Source organism: Lissotriton vulgaris, chromosome 8 (assembly GCF_964263255.1).
Source record: "Lissotriton vulgaris chromosome 8, aLisVul1.2, whole genome shotgun sequence".
Taxonomy (NCBI): Eukaryota; Metazoa; Chordata; class Amphibia; order Caudata; family Salamandridae; genus Lissotriton; species Lissotriton vulgaris.
In genome coordinates this window covers 55,659,841-55,677,699 of record NC_141696.1, presented here as the reverse complement: position 1 = coordinate 55,677,699, position 17,859 = coordinate 55,659,841, and the positions used below count along the sequence as shown (strand labels likewise).

Genomic DNA, 17,859 nt, shown 5'->3' with positions numbered 1-17,859 from the left:
CTTGTAACTCCACTTTGTGGCACTCTAGGAAACACTCCTCACTTTTATCCATGCAGAACAGGATCCAGGCTGCTATACACCATGGATAAAGCCTAAAGCTCCCACACAGGCGAGATCTATTTGCTTTGCCAAAATTTGTTATGAGTAGATCTTTTAGTAAAGCATTCCTTCACAGATGACTGAAGAGCGATTATGTGTCCCCTTAAGGTCTTTAGGTAAAAATAACTTGACCTCCTGCTTTCTGATGGCCTTTGGGTTCATGGAGATACAGGAATTGCCTGCTGTGGCTTTGCGATCCAATTCCAAACACCACATGCAGATGTTGTGTGGGTTCGACCAGGATATCTTGCAGAATCTGCAACAAAGTTTAATCCTTGAATCCTTCAGCGAAGGCATTTGAAATAGTCGCTATTGAAGTGCTTTTGAATTTTTTCAGTAAGGCAAATAAAAAGCTGCACAACCGCGTCAACGAGCAGAAAAAAAAGCACTGACACCGTTACTCCAGTTGGCACTTGATATATTCAGGTGTCCTGTTCAGGGGTGGGATAATGGCTGTAGCTACAGAATAATGGAAACTTTTAAAAATCAGTAACTGTTTTGATAGATTACAAGGACTCAATTCCTTCTGTCATCAACTTCAGATTGTAATGGAGGCCTGGGTAATCATATTCAGTCAGCACAAGGAGATGGACGGAGCGCTGAAACTTTTCAGACACTCACCCCCAGTCATTGATCTGGGTTCGATCCCATATCGTTATTTAGCTCACTTCGCCACCCCAGTTCAGATCATATTCAGTCACCCTAAAAATTACTAAAGGAGCCACACAGTGAATGATGTCATAATTGATCACATGACTGCAGCTGACATCAGACAAAGAACTGTTAGGGATTGTTAGAGCTGGACCAAGCAAAGAGAACTGTATTTTTGTCATCTCTACACTGGATGGCTCCTGTAAACCGAATCTGTGCATGAATATTTTCATCAATTTACAAGAATGAACAATGTAGTAGTATCTTGGTTATTATGCTTTTCATGTCACCCACTGCTCCACCACTGGAACCCTCTGAAGAACTGGATTACATTCTAAATCTGGGAAGGAATTATTCGTTGGTCTGGTCATAACATGTTCCTAGACACCATTTATTTGAAATTGGAATACTGGTGATATAGTGGGTAAAGGGTGCAGTGTCAAACGTGCAGCTGTAACTTTAGCCATCAACGAAAGCAACATATCCCAGGTTCCAGACCACAAAACTGTTCAACTTTACTTGGCACTTGTGCTAATCTGCACAAGCTAGATCCTGACAAATCAAGGAAGAAGGGAAGATATTGGAAAAGGTAGTTAGCCAACATATTTCCCTAATGGAGCTTTAATGGTTTTTAGGAGAAATACTGATCTCCAGCAAAAAGGACCAAAATATTAAGATTACTAAATTGGCAGGCTTTAAGGCTTCTTGCCAAACCAAACACTGTGGAAAGCTCTCACCACTCCCTAATATGTGAACCAACGACCTGTGTTTCAGGAAACTCCTGCCTCACACAGAGTTCTTGAGATCAACATGAACGTCTAGACAGAGAGAGATGGGGATCAATCCTGGATTATTAAGGGACAGACACGTTCTCTCTTCCACTGATGTCACCATGGATGAGTACAAAGATCTCCTCCTAATCGAACTGAGCAGTATTCTGGAAATTTGAAGATGGATCAAGAAGTATCAACATACTTGGAATTGACTTCCCTTCGACAAGGAGCACAGGTTACGCATTGAAACTGTGGTGCAACGTGCAGAAAACACAAAAGTGAATGGTCAGCAAAGAAATGATCTTTAAACGCAATGAGTCGGCGGATAGCCAAGTTACAGCTTGAGCAAAGCTAGCAGGGGCAACAGATATGGAATCCAAGATCCGGCTCGTATTCGCTGGTCATTCTCAGCTGTGAAACCGTATAGAGTGATTCAAACCTGAAATGCTTCGGATTAAATCACTGACGCTGAACAAAGAGTTGGGCAGGTGCACCACTAATGCTTGTACTAGCACGAGCCCCAAGCCCAGACATGACTAGGTGTGGCATGGTTGGGGTCAGTCCTATGTGTGTGCATGTTGAGGACTTGAACAAGTTACTGGAAGTTGTACGCACTCAAGTTTATTCAATAGTTTGAAATTTGAAGATAAGGTCGGTGGTGCGGGTGGGTTAATCCTCCTGAGAGCGAGGTTATTGATTATCAAAGTAGAGCTATTCTCTAGGATAGAGGGGCGTCCCCCAGTCCGCACTCGAGAAACGATGTATTTTAGTTTGATAATTCTTGCTCAAAAGTCAGTATTGTGGTTGTATTCCATCAATCTTTATTTGATTTTTTCTCTTGAATTAAATTTCATATGTACATGATTATTTTCTTATTCCAAATCATTAACACAAAGCTTATGCGGTGTTCATGATGTATCCTGTTACCCAATGCATTTCGGGCTACTGTGAGATTCAAAAGAAATGTTTTACAAAAATCAGTTGTGGCACCGGGTTTCATATCAGTTACATCACTGATTTTATAAGTGCAATGTGTTCATGCCAGCGGTGAATAAACATTCATGCTACATGTTCAATTTCGTGCAGATGACGATTTGGAGTTTACTTGTGAACAAGTATTTACATGTTTAAATTTCCTAGTAAGAGTTATTCGTACTTTGTCTGTTTCAACAGCGTCTTACATTGAATATGCTGTTTGCTAACATTTCACCCTGCCGGATTTCGTTTGTTAACATTATTGATAAAACAGCCAATAATTCACAGTGTGTACCGGGCAAGCACACCTTTATCTTCACCTTTGCGTGTCATCCATTCCACAATTGTTCGTGCGTTCAATCATACTTGAGTTTTCACTACTGCACAGTGCAGGTATCCATCTTCACTTCGATCACGAGCGCTACACAATGTACCCGTTTTTTTTCCGACTTCATTTTTCACATTTGTTTTCACTCTTTTAACATGTAGCATGAATGTTTATTCACCGCTGGCATGAACTCATTGCACTTATAAAATCAAAAAATGTGTTGTAACTGATATGAAAACCTGTGCCACAATTGATTGTTGTAAAACATTTCTTTTGAATCTCACAGTAATGACCCTGATGAAGGGTAGTAGCCCGAAATGCATTGGGTAACAGGATACATCATGAACACCGCATAAGCTTTATGTGTTAATGATTTGGAATAAGAAAATAATCATGTACAGATGAAATGTAAATCAAGAGAAAAATCAAATAAAGATTGATGGAATACAACCACAATATTGACTTTTGATCAACGATTATCAAACCAAAATACATAGTTTCTTCTCGTGTCCGGACTGGGGGACGACCCTCTATCCTAGAGGATAGCGCTACTTTGACATGTTGAGGACTTGCCACAAATTCGATTCACCCAGGACTAATTTGTTTGCACTCATGAATCAAGTGACTGACATCGTGATTGCCTGCAACCCTAAGGTGGACTTGCTGGGACTACCAACAAGAAACAAGGACACAGAAACAAGGACACAAAAACATGGTGTGCCAACCTTGCATTAATCCTTGATAAGTCGAAAATAGACACGCTGTGGAAGAGTAGCAGTGAACAACAGTTACAACACTGGGATGCTGAACTCTAAAGACAGGCAGAAGAAGAGGAACAACTCTGATTCTACATTAGAAACGGTGTAGTGGCAGATCCCGCATAATGGAACGGGACACTTCTTTTCTGAAACTTAGGGACAAAGATGACACTTAGACCCCTGAAGTACAAGCTGAGGCGAACTGAACATCTGGTGGTCGAATACCTGTTCTGGCGAGTCCAGGTCATTCCACAAGCAGTAACTAGACAATAGTAATTAATACTAAAATATTGCTTATGAAATATGCAAGAGATGTAGCACCTCTAGGATACGAAGTGGAAGGCATATGCTAGCAATCATAAGCATCGTCTTCCAGAAGAACTAGATCGCTGAGTATTTCCCAAGATCCGTGGTATGGTAGAAAACTCAAGGGACCATTGCTATTGCTGGGCTGAAACATACGGTTCTTAGAAATGATGTGCATGAGCTTAGTTCTTTACTACATGAATTGTGGGTATGTTGGTTTGATGTAAAGCTAGCTGATTATTCAGTACAGAAAATGTAATATGCATCGCTTACTAAAAAAAAAACACTGAAGAACAACTTACCATATGTTTAAGTCGCTGAAATACCTGCTGCGATCATTTGACGTAGAGAAACGAAGTTTCTTACCCGTCGGTGTAGTTTTGCAGCTTGAAGACTTTCTGGATGCACTATACTGTGCATTTTTCCGCGGTCTAGTGGTTGGGTCCGGAATCGTAGTATTTTCTCTGGGTTTTTTTTTCGTAGCCCAGGCAGGCGTCTACTTCCCACCATTTGGTGTCCTCCCGTGACGTCAGCGCGATTCCCTGGAAGCTCCCACCTTTGGGCGCCATCTTCGGATTCTTTTTTTTCTTGTGTTTGTGTCATGTTTGTTTTATCCTTTTCCATTCTTCTCAAGTCCTTCTTTCATTTAAAGGAACTGTAAATTTGTCCACTAAAGAGTTTGATTATTATATAGTCTTCATATTTTCTTCCCCTCCTGCCTCATCTTTCTGGTGGAGGTGGGTGGGTTCGCTAGTGAATCCAGAAAGTCTTCAAGCTGCAAAACTACACTGACAGGTAAGAAACTATTTGTTATGCAGCGTGAATCTTTCTGGATTCACTATGCTGTGCATAGACTATCTAGCGGTTTGTTATGTTTATGGCTGGGTGGAAGATGAGCGTTGGTTATTGAATATATGCTGGAGCACTTTTTGTCCTACTTGTGCTTCCTTGTTCATTTGTATATCCACTCAGTAGTGCTTGGTGAACGTGTGCACTGAAGACCATGTTGCCGCCAGGCAGATGTCTTGGATGGGTGTGTTTGCCAGCAAAGCTATTGTTGCTCCTTTTTTCCTGGTAGAGTGGGCTTGTACCCGTCCTAGTAGTTCTTGACCTGCCTGTTTGGGGCAGAATTGGATAGTTTGTACGATGCATCGTGCAATTGTGCCTTTTGTTACTGGTCTTCCCAGGAAACTGCTTGCGAAGAACACGAAGAACTGCTTTGTTTTCCTGTGATCTTTAGTTCTTTCAATGTAATGCATTACTGCCCTTCCAGCGTCCAGAGTGTGCATTGCACTCTCTGCGCTTGTGGATGGTTCGTGAAAGAAACTTGGTATCTGTATTGTTTGGTTCATGTGAAACCTTGACATCACCTTTGGCATAAAGTGTGGGTCTGTTCTCATTACCACCCTGATTGTGTATTTGAATGTAGGTTTCTTGTAGTGTTAGCGCTTGTAGCTTGCTTACCCTGCGTAGCAAGGTGATTGCTAAAACCACAGTTGATGGACAGAATGCAGAATAATGTCATACATTCACCCCAGTACAGAGATCCGGGCCCAAATCCTTAGTTTTCTTGCACTCCACACCATCCCAGTTCAGACATGGCCATATGCAAATCAGTCTGACCCTGTGCCTCATGGGAACAGTTCAGCCCGAACTGCCAAGCCATGCCTTCCCTGGACCGGAAGGAATATGCTACTTACCAGTATGCATCTGTTCTTGGCATAGAGGGCTGCAGAGTGATATATTATGAATAGATCGCCATCTGGTGTTGGGCTCGGATGATTGCACTTGTTTTTCTCTTGGAGAGTCTTTTGTAGATTGGTGACTCCTCATTTGGTTGCTAGTGCGCATGGGCATCGGCTCCATCCTTAGATTGTTTTGCCATAGTAGGGTTAGATGGAGTAGTATGATAGAATACAGATAGAAATGCCCATGTAAGTGTATCTAAATAAGATAATGTTGGAACAGACACAGGTTTCCGGGGAGGCTGGGAGGGCATTTACCACTCTGCAGCCCTCTATGCCAAGAACAGATGCATATTGGTAAGTAGCATATTCCGTTCGAGGCATATGGGCTGCAGATGGTACATTATGAATAGACTATACAGCAGTTCTCTCCCTAGCTGTGGTCACCCGTGTCTGTTGCAACAGTCTGAAATAAAGTCCTTAATACAGCTTGACCCACTCTAGCTTGTTGTGTTGTGTGCACATCTACACAATAGTGTTTTGTGAAGGTATGCGGTGTAACCCAGGTAGCTGCTTTGCATATGTCATCTAGTGGAATGTTTCCCAAGAATGCCATAGATGCTCCTAGTTTACTTGTAGAGTGAGCTCTAGGAGGAACAGTTAATGTCCTCTTTGCTTTTAAGTAGCATATTTGTATACATTTTACAATCCATCTGGCAATGCCTGCTTTAGAGATGGGATTGCCCTTATGTGTAGGAGAAAACGCCACAAATAGCTGTTTTGTCTTTCTGAAAGTTTGTGTTCTTTCTATATAGTACAATATTGCCCTTCTGACATCTAATGTATGTAGGGCCCTTTCCGCTACCGTCTGTGGCTTTGGAAAGAAGACCGGTAGTTCCACTGACTGATTGATGTTGAATGCTGAAATTACTTTAGGCAAGAATTTTGGGTTTGTTCTAAGAACCACTTTGTTTTGGTGTAACTGCATGAATGGTTCTTGAATTGTAAACGCTTGCAATTCACTTACTCTTCTGAGTGAAGTGATAGCTATGAGAAAGGCCACCTTCCATGTGAGGAATTGTATTTCACACCTATGCATAGGTTCAAAGGGTTGTCCCATTAGTCTGGTAAGTACTATGTTGAGATTTCAGACTGGGGAAGGTGGCAGTCTTGGTGGAATGACTCTTTTGAGTCCTTCCATGAAAGCTTTAATTGCTGGTACTTTAAACAGGGAAAGATGTTGTCTGTTTTGTAGGTACGCCGCTATAGCTGCGAGATGAACTCTGATAGAGGTATATGCTAAGTTACATTGCTGCAAGTGTAGTAAATAGCAAATAATCTGTTTAGTGGATGCGTCCAGAGGGTTGATGTGATTACTGTTACTGTATACAGCAAACCTTTTCCATTTTGCTGCATAGCATGCTCTGGTGGTAGGACGTCTTGCTTGTTTAATGATTTCCATACAGTCTGGAGGTAAATCTAAGTATCCAAACTCTATGACCTCAGGAGCCAGATCGCTAGGTTCAATTGTTTGGGATCTGGGTGCATTATTTCTCCATGGTTCTGTGTAAGGTGCATGGGTAATAATCTCAGCTTTTGATGTGGCACCTGTGAGAGTTGTAGTAGCGTGATGAACCACAGCTGTCTTGCCCACGTGGGTGCTACTAGTATCATTGTCATTGAATGCTGTTGCAGTTTCCGAACCACTAATTTGTAAGCAAATTTGTTCGACCAATTTATCCATAGTGCATTGCCCTGGGACCGGTGGTGTGGGTACCTGGATGCAAAGTTTTGGCATTATGCGTTCTGATGAGTGGCTAACAGATCTATCTCTGGTTGCCCCCATCTTTGGAAGAATGGCTGCAGTATCTGGTCGTGCAGTTCCCATTCGTGTACTTGTTTTGACTCTCTGCTTAGGATGTCTGCTATCTGATTTTGAACTCCTGGTAGGTGTTCTGCTAACAGATAGATTTTTTGAGGAATGGCCCATCTCCAAATGTCCTGTGCTAGTTTGGATAGTTGGAGAGAGCGTGTCCCCCCCCTGTTTTTGAATATAATACATTGCAGTCATGTTGTCTGTTCTGATCAGGACTGCCTTGTTAGTTATTTGCATTTGGAAAGCTTTTAATGCTAGAAATACTGCCAGTAGTTCCAAGTAATTGATGTGCAGTCTCTTTTGTTGCACACTCCATTTCCCCTGCACTGTGTATTTGTCCATATGTGCTCCCCATCCGGTGAGCGATGAGTCTGCTGTCAGTATCACTTGTGGAATCGGTTCTAGGAACGACCGTCCCTTGGAAATATTTGTTGTGTTCCACCACTTCAGAGAGCGATGCGCACGGTCGTCTACCAACACCAGATCTGTAATCTGACCTTGAGCCGGATTCCACTGTGTCGCTAGACATTCCTGTAGTGGATGCATTTGTAGTCTGGCATATGGTATTAGCAGTATGCAGGAGGACATCATGCCTAACAGCTGCATAAACACTTGTGCTGTTAGTGAGTGTTGTGGTTGAAATCTTTGTATCAGCGTGATCATTGTCTGTATCCTGATTGGATTGGGGTATGCTTTGGCTCTTTCTGTGTCTATAGTAGCCCCTAGGTATTGTTGAATCTTGTTTGGTTGTAGGTGGGATTTTTTGTAGTTTACCGTAAACCCTAGGTGGTGCAGCAATTGAATGGTCTTCTGTGTGTTGTGAAGACATTCTTCTTGTGACTTGGCCTTTATTAGCCAATCGTCCAAGTAAGGGAAGACATGTATTTGTTGTCTTCTTAGGTGTGCTGCAACCACTGCTAGGCATTTTGTGAACACTCTTGGTGCCGTTGTGACCCCAAACGGAAGGACTTTGAACTGATAATGTTGTCCTTCTACTACAAACCTTAGGTATTTCCTGTGGGCTTTGTGAATTGGGATGTGAAAGTAAGCGTCTTTTAGATCCAGTGTAGAAAGAAAGTCCCCTTTCTTCAGTAAAGGAAGTACTTGTTGGAGCGTGACCATGTGGAAATGTTCCGAGTGTATGTATGCATTGAGAGGTCTGAGGTCTAAGATTGGCCTTAGAGACCCGTCTTTTTTTGGGATTAGGAAGTATAGAGAGTATACTCCTGTCCCTTGTTGATGTTTTGGAACCTTCTCTATGGCATGCTTGTCTAACAGTGATAGTACTTCTTGTTTTAACAATGTCAGATGGTCTTGACTCATTGGACGCTGTCTGGGGGGGATGTTTGGTGGGGTAGCTGTGAGTTCTAGGCAATAACCATGTTGGATAATTTGTCTCACCCACTTGTCTGATGTGATGTTTTCCCAGACAGGTAGGAACTGTGATAGACGTCCCCCGACCGTTGTTATGTGGTCTGGGGGAAGTTGTATTAAGTCACTGTTTTGGGGTTGGGGAGTTGCGGTTGTTATTATTTCCGCGACCTCTACCCTTGTTGTTGTTACCTCTGTAACTGCCTCTTGAATTACCTCTGGGTAATGTTGGTGTAAAAGAGGTAGATTGCTGACTTGTTCCTGTACTTTTTGAGCCCCCTCTACAGGTGGATCTACGAAAGGAACCCCTTTGGGTTGGCTGTTGTAATGCTCCCATTGACTTAGCCGTTTCTGTGTCCTTTTTCATCTTTTCTAAAGTCTCATCTGTACCTGAGCCGAAATGTGTCTTTTGATCAAAAGGTTGGTTCAATAAAGATGTTTGTACTTCTTGTTTGAACCCTGAGACCCTAAGCCATGCATGTCTTCTTATCATGATACTGGTATTGATGGATCTTGCTGCAGTGTCTGCCGCATCTAAGTAGCACTTAAAAGAAGTGTTAGTTATTATCTTTCCTTCCTGTATAAGCTGATCTGCTCTTTTTTGATGTTCCTTAGGAAGATGTGTGATGAGCTTTTCTAACTCATCATAATGCGCTTTATCATAGCGTGCAAGTAGCGCTTGTGTATTGGCTATGCGCCAGCTGTTTGCCGCTTGTGATGCTACTCTTTTTCCTGATGCATCTATTAATTTTGACTCCTTATCAGGTGGAGGGGCTTCTCCTGTAGATGATGAGTTCGCTCTTTTACGAGCGTTTGTAACTATAAGCGAGTCTAGCGGTACCTGTCCCTTGATAAATATTGGGTCCTTTGGAGCTGCCATATATTTTTTATCAATTCTTGGGTTTAACACCCTAGCCCTCACTGGGTCTTTGAATATGTCTGCAGTGACTGAGAAGACCCTTCAGAATAGGTAGAGTGCCTGATGTTCCTTGTGCAGTAGGTAGTGTTTCTAATAGGAAATCCTCTACTTGAGGTTCTGTATGTAGATCTACCTTATGATATTTTGCTGCTTTATTAATTAGCTGTACAAAACCTGTGTTATCATCAGGTGGTGAAGGCTTTGAGGGATATAACTCTGGGTCGTTGTCCTCATCCGACCCTGCGTCATAATGCTCCCATGGGTCTTCCTCATATGGGATAGTGTCGTCATCCCCATGAGGTTCTCCCTCCCCTGTATCACTGTCTACATCTGTCTGAGGTGTAGATGGTCTTGTTGTAGAAGGTGGAGGAATAGTTGGCATAGTGTGAGGAATAGGAGAAGAGGGTGTGGCTCTAGGCCAAGGAGAAGGAGGAGGAGTTGTATTTGTCCCCATTGTTCTCTTCTTAGTAGGAATAGCTTTGTCATCTAGCTCTTCATTCTTCCTCTTCTTTGGTGATTTTGTCACTACTTTGCCAGTTTGTGGATCGATAAACAAAGTCTTTTGTTTTGGATCTGTTTGCTGCTCCTGTGTCGGTACCGAAGTTTTTGGTTCCGAAAGGTGCCTTTGCTTCCGATCGTCAATGTTCGGTGTTTTCGGCACCGAGGATCTGCTCGATTCCGATTTTTTCGGTGTCGAGTGAGTCTTCGACGTCGAAGCATATTTCGGTTTCGACATGGAATGTTTCGATGCCGAGCTTTCCCTTGCATGGAGCTTCGGTGTCGAAGTCGATGTCGACCGTTTCTCGGATCCGACATGGTGGGAGACCGAGAGTTTCGGTTTCTGTTTCGGTTTCGTTGCCGGGCCCGAAGGCAGGGCGTCGGAAACTTTTTTCAGCGGTTTGACCAGGCTCGAAGGCGGGGTCGTTACCGCACGGGGTCGGTTTTTTGGTAAGGGGACGTCGTCACTCACGGTTTGTTGAACGTCGAATTCCTCGACATCCGACTCGACCACTTCCGACCCCGACTGTTCTTCATGTTCCTCTTCTTCTTCGAGGTGCTGGTCTTCGAACAGCTCCAGGATTGTCTCCGACTGCATTCTCGAAACCTCGTGTCTTCGAGCTCGACGGTTTCTAATTGTAGACTTGGAGGAGAATGCTGCGCCGGCTTCGCAGTTCCTGGATTCGTGTTCAGGTGATAGACCGAGATTGCACACCTCGTGTAGGTCCTTGTGTGGGAACTTAGCACCACACGTTGGACATTTCTTAAATGGAGTCCTTTCCATGGACTTCGGGCTTGACTACGTCGAGAAAGGCCTCTCGTTCGTCGACGTAGACTAAAGTTTTTCTTTGATGTTGGAGTCGAAACGCGTCGGAATGGAAATGCAATTGCGTTCGATAACAATACCGTCGAATTGGAAAGGGAATACGTGCCGAAATATCACTTCTTCCCGAAGTCGATCTGGAGCTCTTCGATCCTCATCCGAACCCGATGGCGGAAAAAAACAATCTAAGGATGGAGCCGATGCCCATGCGCACTAGCAACCAAAGGAGGAGTTCCCAATCTACAAAAGACTCTCCAAGAGAAAAATAAGTGCAATCATCCGAGCCCAACACCAGATGGCGATCTATTCATAATGTACCATCTGCAGCCCATATGCCTCGAACACATGCTTCCGAGGACCGGTATCTGGCATTCCAGCCGTCTTCAGCCCAGCTTGCTTGAACCAGTAGTGTGGAGAGCATGGGACTCACGTCTGAGCATACCCATCCCACTCGGGGTGACAAATGCAAAAACCACAGTCTATGGACAGAATGCAAAACAATGTCATACATTCACCCCAGTACAGAGATCTGGGCCCAAGCGAGGTGATTGCTATCAGAAAGACTGTCTCCATTGTGAGCATCTGTCGTGAGGCCTTGCGGGTGGGTTCAAAAGGGGCTTTCATAAGCTCTGTTAGAACTATATTAAGGTTCCATGCCGGTGGCGGCATCATCTTTGGGGGGGGGGTTCCTTTCAGCCCCTTCTAGGAATCTCTTTACTACCTGGGATGTAAAGAAGCTTTTTCCAGTCTTCCCTTGTTTGTTTGTTGATGTAGAACATTATAGTGGTGTTGTCACCACAATATTGTATCAACACTCTCTGCCTGTACAGTTGTTTCTGTAAGGCTTTTAGGGCTAGGAACACAGTCTTTAGTTCCAGGTAGTTGATGTGTCTGATCGCATCTGTTGGAGTCCACAGACCCCTCACTTTGAGCTGGTTCATGTGTGCTCCCCATCCCCTCTGGGATGAGTCTGTGGTGATGGTCACTGTTGGGTTTGGTGGTGTCAAAGGCTTCCCCCTTGTTATTTTCTCTTTTTTCCACCACGCTATCTCCTCTTGCACTGCGTGCGTTACAACCACTAGATCTTCCCAACTCCCTGTAGCTTGTGACCATTGCTGTTGGAGCCATTCTTGGAAAGGTCTCATGTGGAGTCGTATATTGGGGACTAGGTGTATGCAGGACGCCATCACCCCCATGATTTTGCACGCTGTCTACACTGTCAGAGCTTGCCCCTTCTGGAATTGATGTGTCTCCTTCAGCAGGGCAAGTGTTCTCTTGTTGCTGGGGAACACCTTGCTCTGAATGGTGTTGATCTGTGCGTCCAGGAAGAGCTTCACCTGTTCTGGTTCCATTGAGGATTTCCCCCAGTGTATTGAGAATCCCAGTTCTGTCAGCGTCTGTGTGACCCGCAGTGCATGTAGTTGGCATTGTTTGTAGGAACTTGCCTTTATTAGCCAGTCGTCGAGGTAGGGGTATACATGAATCCCTTCCCTCCGTAGGTGCACTGCTATAGCTGCGAGGCATTTTGTGAAAACCCTTGGTGCGGATTTTAGTATGAAGGCTAGGGCTGTGAACTGGTAGTGCGCTTTGTTGATGGCAAATATCAGTAGATGTTTGTGTTGTCTGTTCATGGGAATGTGTAGGTAGGTGGCTTTGAGGTCTATGGTGGACATAAATTCTCCGTCCCTTATCTGAGGAATAACCTCCTGTAGGAATGTCATTTTGAATTTTTGAGTCTTTATGTATTGGTTTAGGAACCTTTGGTCCAGGATGGGTATCAACGTCTTGTCCACCTTTGGTACGAGGAAGTAGTTTATGTACACTCATTAGTTTCTTTCTTTGAACTGTACTGTTTCTATCGCCTCCTTCTGGAGGAGTTCTTGTGCTTCCTGTAGGAGGAGCGAGAGTTCTTTTGCAGAGCGCGCCTTGCTTTTTGGTCTCCTGTTTGGTGACTTCTTTTCCAGTTCTATACAGTATCCGAACTGTATGATGTTCAGTATCCATTTGTTTGTTGTTATTTTCTTCCACTCCTGGAAGAAGTGTTTTAGTCTGCCTCCTGTTGGTGTTATAAGTTCTCTGATTTAAGTGTGTGTAATTGTTTTTTGGGTCTTTTGTCGTGCCCCTCCAGTTGTGTGGGTGGGCACGTTCGGTGCAGCGGAGTCACTTTGAGGTGGGTTGCTGGCCCCCTCTTATTGTTTGCCCTAGTCCATTTGATCGCCCGCGAAAGGACAGGCCCCTAGGTTAGTACTGCCAGGTTTACGGTTGCTGACCCTGCTGCGCTTGATTGTTGCCCTGGTAATGTCTGGTGTGTGGTTCCCGGCTGGTTTCAACCTATGCCGTTTGGTCTCCGTGTTGGGGTGCCCCTTCTCATACCTCTGAACTGCAACATGGACCTTGTAGTTGCATTCTCCTTCTTCAGCTGTGTCAGTTTTTCATCTACTGGCGCTCCAAACAGAGTTTCCCCATTTAAGGGTGTGTTTAGAATATTATTCTGGACTTCTGGCTTGAAACTACAGGTTGATGGCTCCTTGAATGCTTCCCTGCCCTGGTCCAGGACACTTGGGATCATGGGCAGGAATTGGCTCCTAGTTTGAGTGGGGAGTAGAGTCTCTAAGAGGAAGCAGGCTTTTGGTTTCTCTTCCTCTAGTTTCACCCCATATGCTGCAGGCGCATTCTTGATGACCATATTGTAGATGCCAATGTCATCTGGCGGCGAAGGCCTCGAAGGATATGTTTCTACGGCCTCTTCCGGGCTTTTGGCGTCGAGATCCGGCCAATCCAGGTCCTGCGCCACCGAGGATGCCGGCCCCAAGCTTGTTTGTTGGTCTTCCTCGCCTTCTTCCTCATCATAATATAAGCCTTCTTCCTCCTGCTGATCTGTGGGCTCTGGAGTTTGGCGGTTCTTCGGCGTTGAACTCCTCTTCGTCCTCGACTTCGACAATCGTCATGGGCTTCGAAGGGATGGTGTATCTTTTCATCCGTTCATCGAGATGCTTCTTTATCTGGAAGATACTGTCCATTTCGGCCTCGAGCCAGTTCTTCTTCCTCTCCATTTCGGCGGCCTGTTCCGCCTTCGGGCTTTTTCCTTCGGAGTCGAGCATGCCTTTTTGGGGACGTGCTTCGACGACCTAGGTTTTCCCTTGGGTTTTCGCCTACTGGGAGTCTTTTTCAAAGGATCCGCTGGGCTGTTTGTTCTTGGATGCAGCTTCGGCCGTCACTTGTTTCTGCGCCAGCGCTCCTTTCAAGGACTTTGACTCTGATTTTCGAGAGTCTGCCGGGGTTTTAGGGGTCGATGTCTCTCTTACCTCGTTTGTCGACTTCATATCAGTCTCTACGACCGTGTAGTCCTCTGGTCCCTCGGCGATGTTGTCCTCTTCTCCACTGGAGAGGCCCAAGTCCCGGAGCGATGGAGGTTGACACTGGCCTTGCATGTTGTAGTTGGCTCTCCTCTGTCTTTCCCTTACTCTGAGGGTCTTCGGGGTAATAGCTGAGCAGGGGTTGGAATCCTTGCTTTCGTGGTCGATTGGCAGACAGAGGTTGCAAACTGGGTGCTGGTCCTTCTGCGTGTACTTGTGGTGGCAATTACGGCAAAATTTAAAAGGTGTTTTGTCCATTCTTGTGCTCAGGGGGCCCCCTGTATGCGCATTCTCCGTTGAACGTCGAAGTTTTTGATCTTCCCCTCCTTTTTCGTCGTCCCGGCTCTGTGATCTTGATTGTGAGATGTATTCTCCAACTTTTTCGGTGGTTTTCTGCTTTATTTTCTAATTTTTTTCCAAAAACTCTGGAACCTCTCTGTGACGATCCAGACCCAACGGCGGAAAAAATAATCTGAATATGGCGCCCAAAGGTGGGAGCTTCCGGGGGAAGCGCGCCGATGTCACGAGAGGACACCAAATGGTAGGACGTCGACGCCCTCATGAGCTACTAAGAAAGAAAAAAAAAATGATTCCAGACCCAACCATTAGACCGTGGAATAATGCACAGCATAGTGAATCCAGAAAGATTCACGATGCAAAATTGGCCCTGTATCGATACCCATCGAATGCTCCCCTTCAATCACACCAAAAGTTCCTAACCTGGGGTACGCTAAATCTAAACTGTTGCTTCCTCTAAAACTCAATGCTGTGGTACAATGGTTCAATCTATAACTCTACCCACTCCGTAAAATACTACACCTGAACTCCAAACCAAGTAATATGTGAAGTTGACTGGAGCACTCTTTTTGTCTCGCCGTGACTACTGAAGCATTACTACCACTTACCTACTCAAAAAACGTATATGGGTAAGCTGCAAAGAAAGACAGCAAGAATGTGCCTTAACCTACTTATGTGGGACCACAGCAAACCTGTTCTGAAATCTCTCCGATGGCTTAAATGTTAAAGCCAGTATCAATTTTAGAAGTCTTTGCGTCGTTCACAAATTTTTGTGGGGAAAAAAGCCCAACATACCTGCAGAGACTAGCTCCACGCCACACATCAGCAACAAACTTCAGTTCCTGGCCTCCTAACTTGGTCCATGAAAATGTTCAAGAGGGTGCTACTTGGAGGAAGATCAAAGGGTGCACAAGGTCCAAGACTACAGAATGTCTTCATGATATTACAAAAGAGCCTCTCATCCGGTGGAAGATAAATATTAAAGTCACTGAGCTTCATTGACGACTTCTGTCCAGGGCAGAGGGCTAAAAAAAACAAAGATTAGATGGGACCAGGTATTTTCAAAAGGAGGGTTTGCACCCATGCCATTTACAATTGCGCATTCCAGAAGATGGGAGTGTACATAGCATCAACTAACTGCTCATTGAAAAGACTGAGCAGAGTCCATCTATTTAGCTCGTATCTGTTGGACGGCAATGGACAACATCATGTAGAGAAGTCTGTCTTGGCATGTTCCCAGTGTTTTTGTTAATATTAAAGAAGGAAGGTTAAGTTTTATGATGCTGCTGGGGGCATGTAGAACTAATACACTGTTGACAGCGTTTTGTACTTTGGCAGTAATACGAAATCTGCATTACCAGAATGTTAAGTAGAGAGTAATGCATAAGCACAGCATACCTGAAAGGTTCGCAGCCAGTCCTGCAGCTCTGCTGGAGGGGCGATGGAAGGGATTCGTCGACGCTGATGCCCATGGTGGTTTGCATTTCGCAGGTCCCCAAACGTTGTGGCAGTGTTTATGCATTGTGCTAATGACCTAAAACTCAAGGATTTAGAAAGAAGAGATGAGGATTGCATTATTACTTAGGAAAAAACACTTATGTGTGCACCAACCATCAATGGCACCAGCACACATTTCTTGTAAATTTACAAAAACGGACCTATGTACTTTTCTTCTATACCCTATCATTTTCCAACTCTGGGAGTCTGCTCTGTTGGGGACATAATAGTAGACTTTAATCTGGTGGCACAAAATACTTTTTTTATTTCTAGGATTGATATGGGCCACTCGGTTATTTAGTTGTTAGAACATTGCTGTTCTTGATGCTGGTGACAATGGAAAGTGTGTAGCATGCCTAGTAAATGAAAAGTGCACATTGGTTTTGTCAACAATAACAACAACAAAAAATTGGGAGAAGGAGAAAATGTTCACCAGAATTAGAGACATCAGCAGGCAAATTGTGTTACATTACAGGTGATGCAATTCATCTGTACTTTCCAAAGCCATTACAAAGAGCAGACACATAAGTGTATGGTGTACGCAACTATATGGGTCGTTTCCAGGTATCTTGATGAGAAGAGGTACACAAAAGAATGTACAGCTGGCATTTGCAACCTATGTTCTAGTGAGGACAGAGAATTCTGCTTTTCAAAGCAGCACCAAAAATACACTAGCGACACGGGTGGCCGGGAGCAGGATGCAAATTCGACGTTGGGCACCCAATGCTTTTCAATGAGGCTTCTTCTGATTGTAAAGACGCCGCAGGGGTGGCACCAGAGGTTACAAGAGCAAGACTAGCGACTGTAGAGGTAAGTTTGGATGTAGGGGTTGTAGTGGCACTGTCAGTTCAGCTTGCCAAGGCCCAGGATCTCGGGTGCAAGGGTGCCTTTCGATGTCAGAATCTTCTTACCGGAGGCCGTCGGGAGGGAGCCTCTGGATTCACACTGCAGGCACTGTCGTGGAGTTCAGGAATGATCAGCCAATGCAGAACAAAAGATCAGGATCGCTGGGTAGACTTCACTGCACAGGTGAGCCACTCAGACTCGGGTGTGGATTTCAGATGCAAAGTGGGCTGGGGACGCAGATCTGCCTGGACCCAGTCTTTGGAGTTGTTTTTTTCTGGACAAGTCTGCTGTCCATGGAAGAATGGAGTCTATGTTGAAGGCAACTGTCTTCCCAGGGGTTTAAGAGGTTGCTGTTGCAAGACAGGTCACAGGGTTGTAGAAGCAGGTCTCAGACCGGTAGAGCTGGGGGCCAAGGCAGTTATCGTCTTCTGCTGCAGGGTGTCTTCTTTCTACTTAGGTTGTTGCAGATCTGGGGGCCAGGTGTAGAGGAGCGGTCAAATAACTAAATTTAGGGAGAGTTTACGGGAGTAGCAGGTAGGGACAATGGGCACCTCACCTGGGGTATCTACACCCTCTATTAAACCACCCTCCTGTGGGAGGGAGCATAGACCTAGCCCGGATCTTCAAGATGGCAGGGACTGAAATTTGTACCTCACCTCGCTTCCCCCCCATCCTAGGGGTGGGGTTGGCAGAGATGGGGCCACCTCCTAACTTTTTTAATTTTCCCACCCAAAATGGGGGTATGAACCAGGGGCTGCCATCTGTTGCGAGCAGCAGAGCTGGGGGGTCGCATTACAAAGG

The 17,859-nt window shown here is 44.8% G+C and overlaps 1 protein-coding gene across 2 annotated transcripts in view; it reads right to left on the bottom strand.

Moving 5' to 3' along the window:
- The window catches only part of LOC147693373 (F-box/WD repeat-containing protein 7-like), a 413,361-nt gene that overhangs the window by 125,722 nt on the left and 269,780 nt on the right, over positions 1–17,859 (bottom strand). The window contains exon 5 of one of the 2 annotated variants that reach the window (XM_086933689.1): positions 16,114–16,255. In XM_086933689.1, coding sequence (XP_086789815.1) covers positions 16,114–16,255 — 142 coding nt within the window. The remainder of the gene's footprint in view (positions 1–16,113; positions 16,256–17,859) is intronic. The other variant, XM_086933690.1, reaches the window with a different exon arrangement.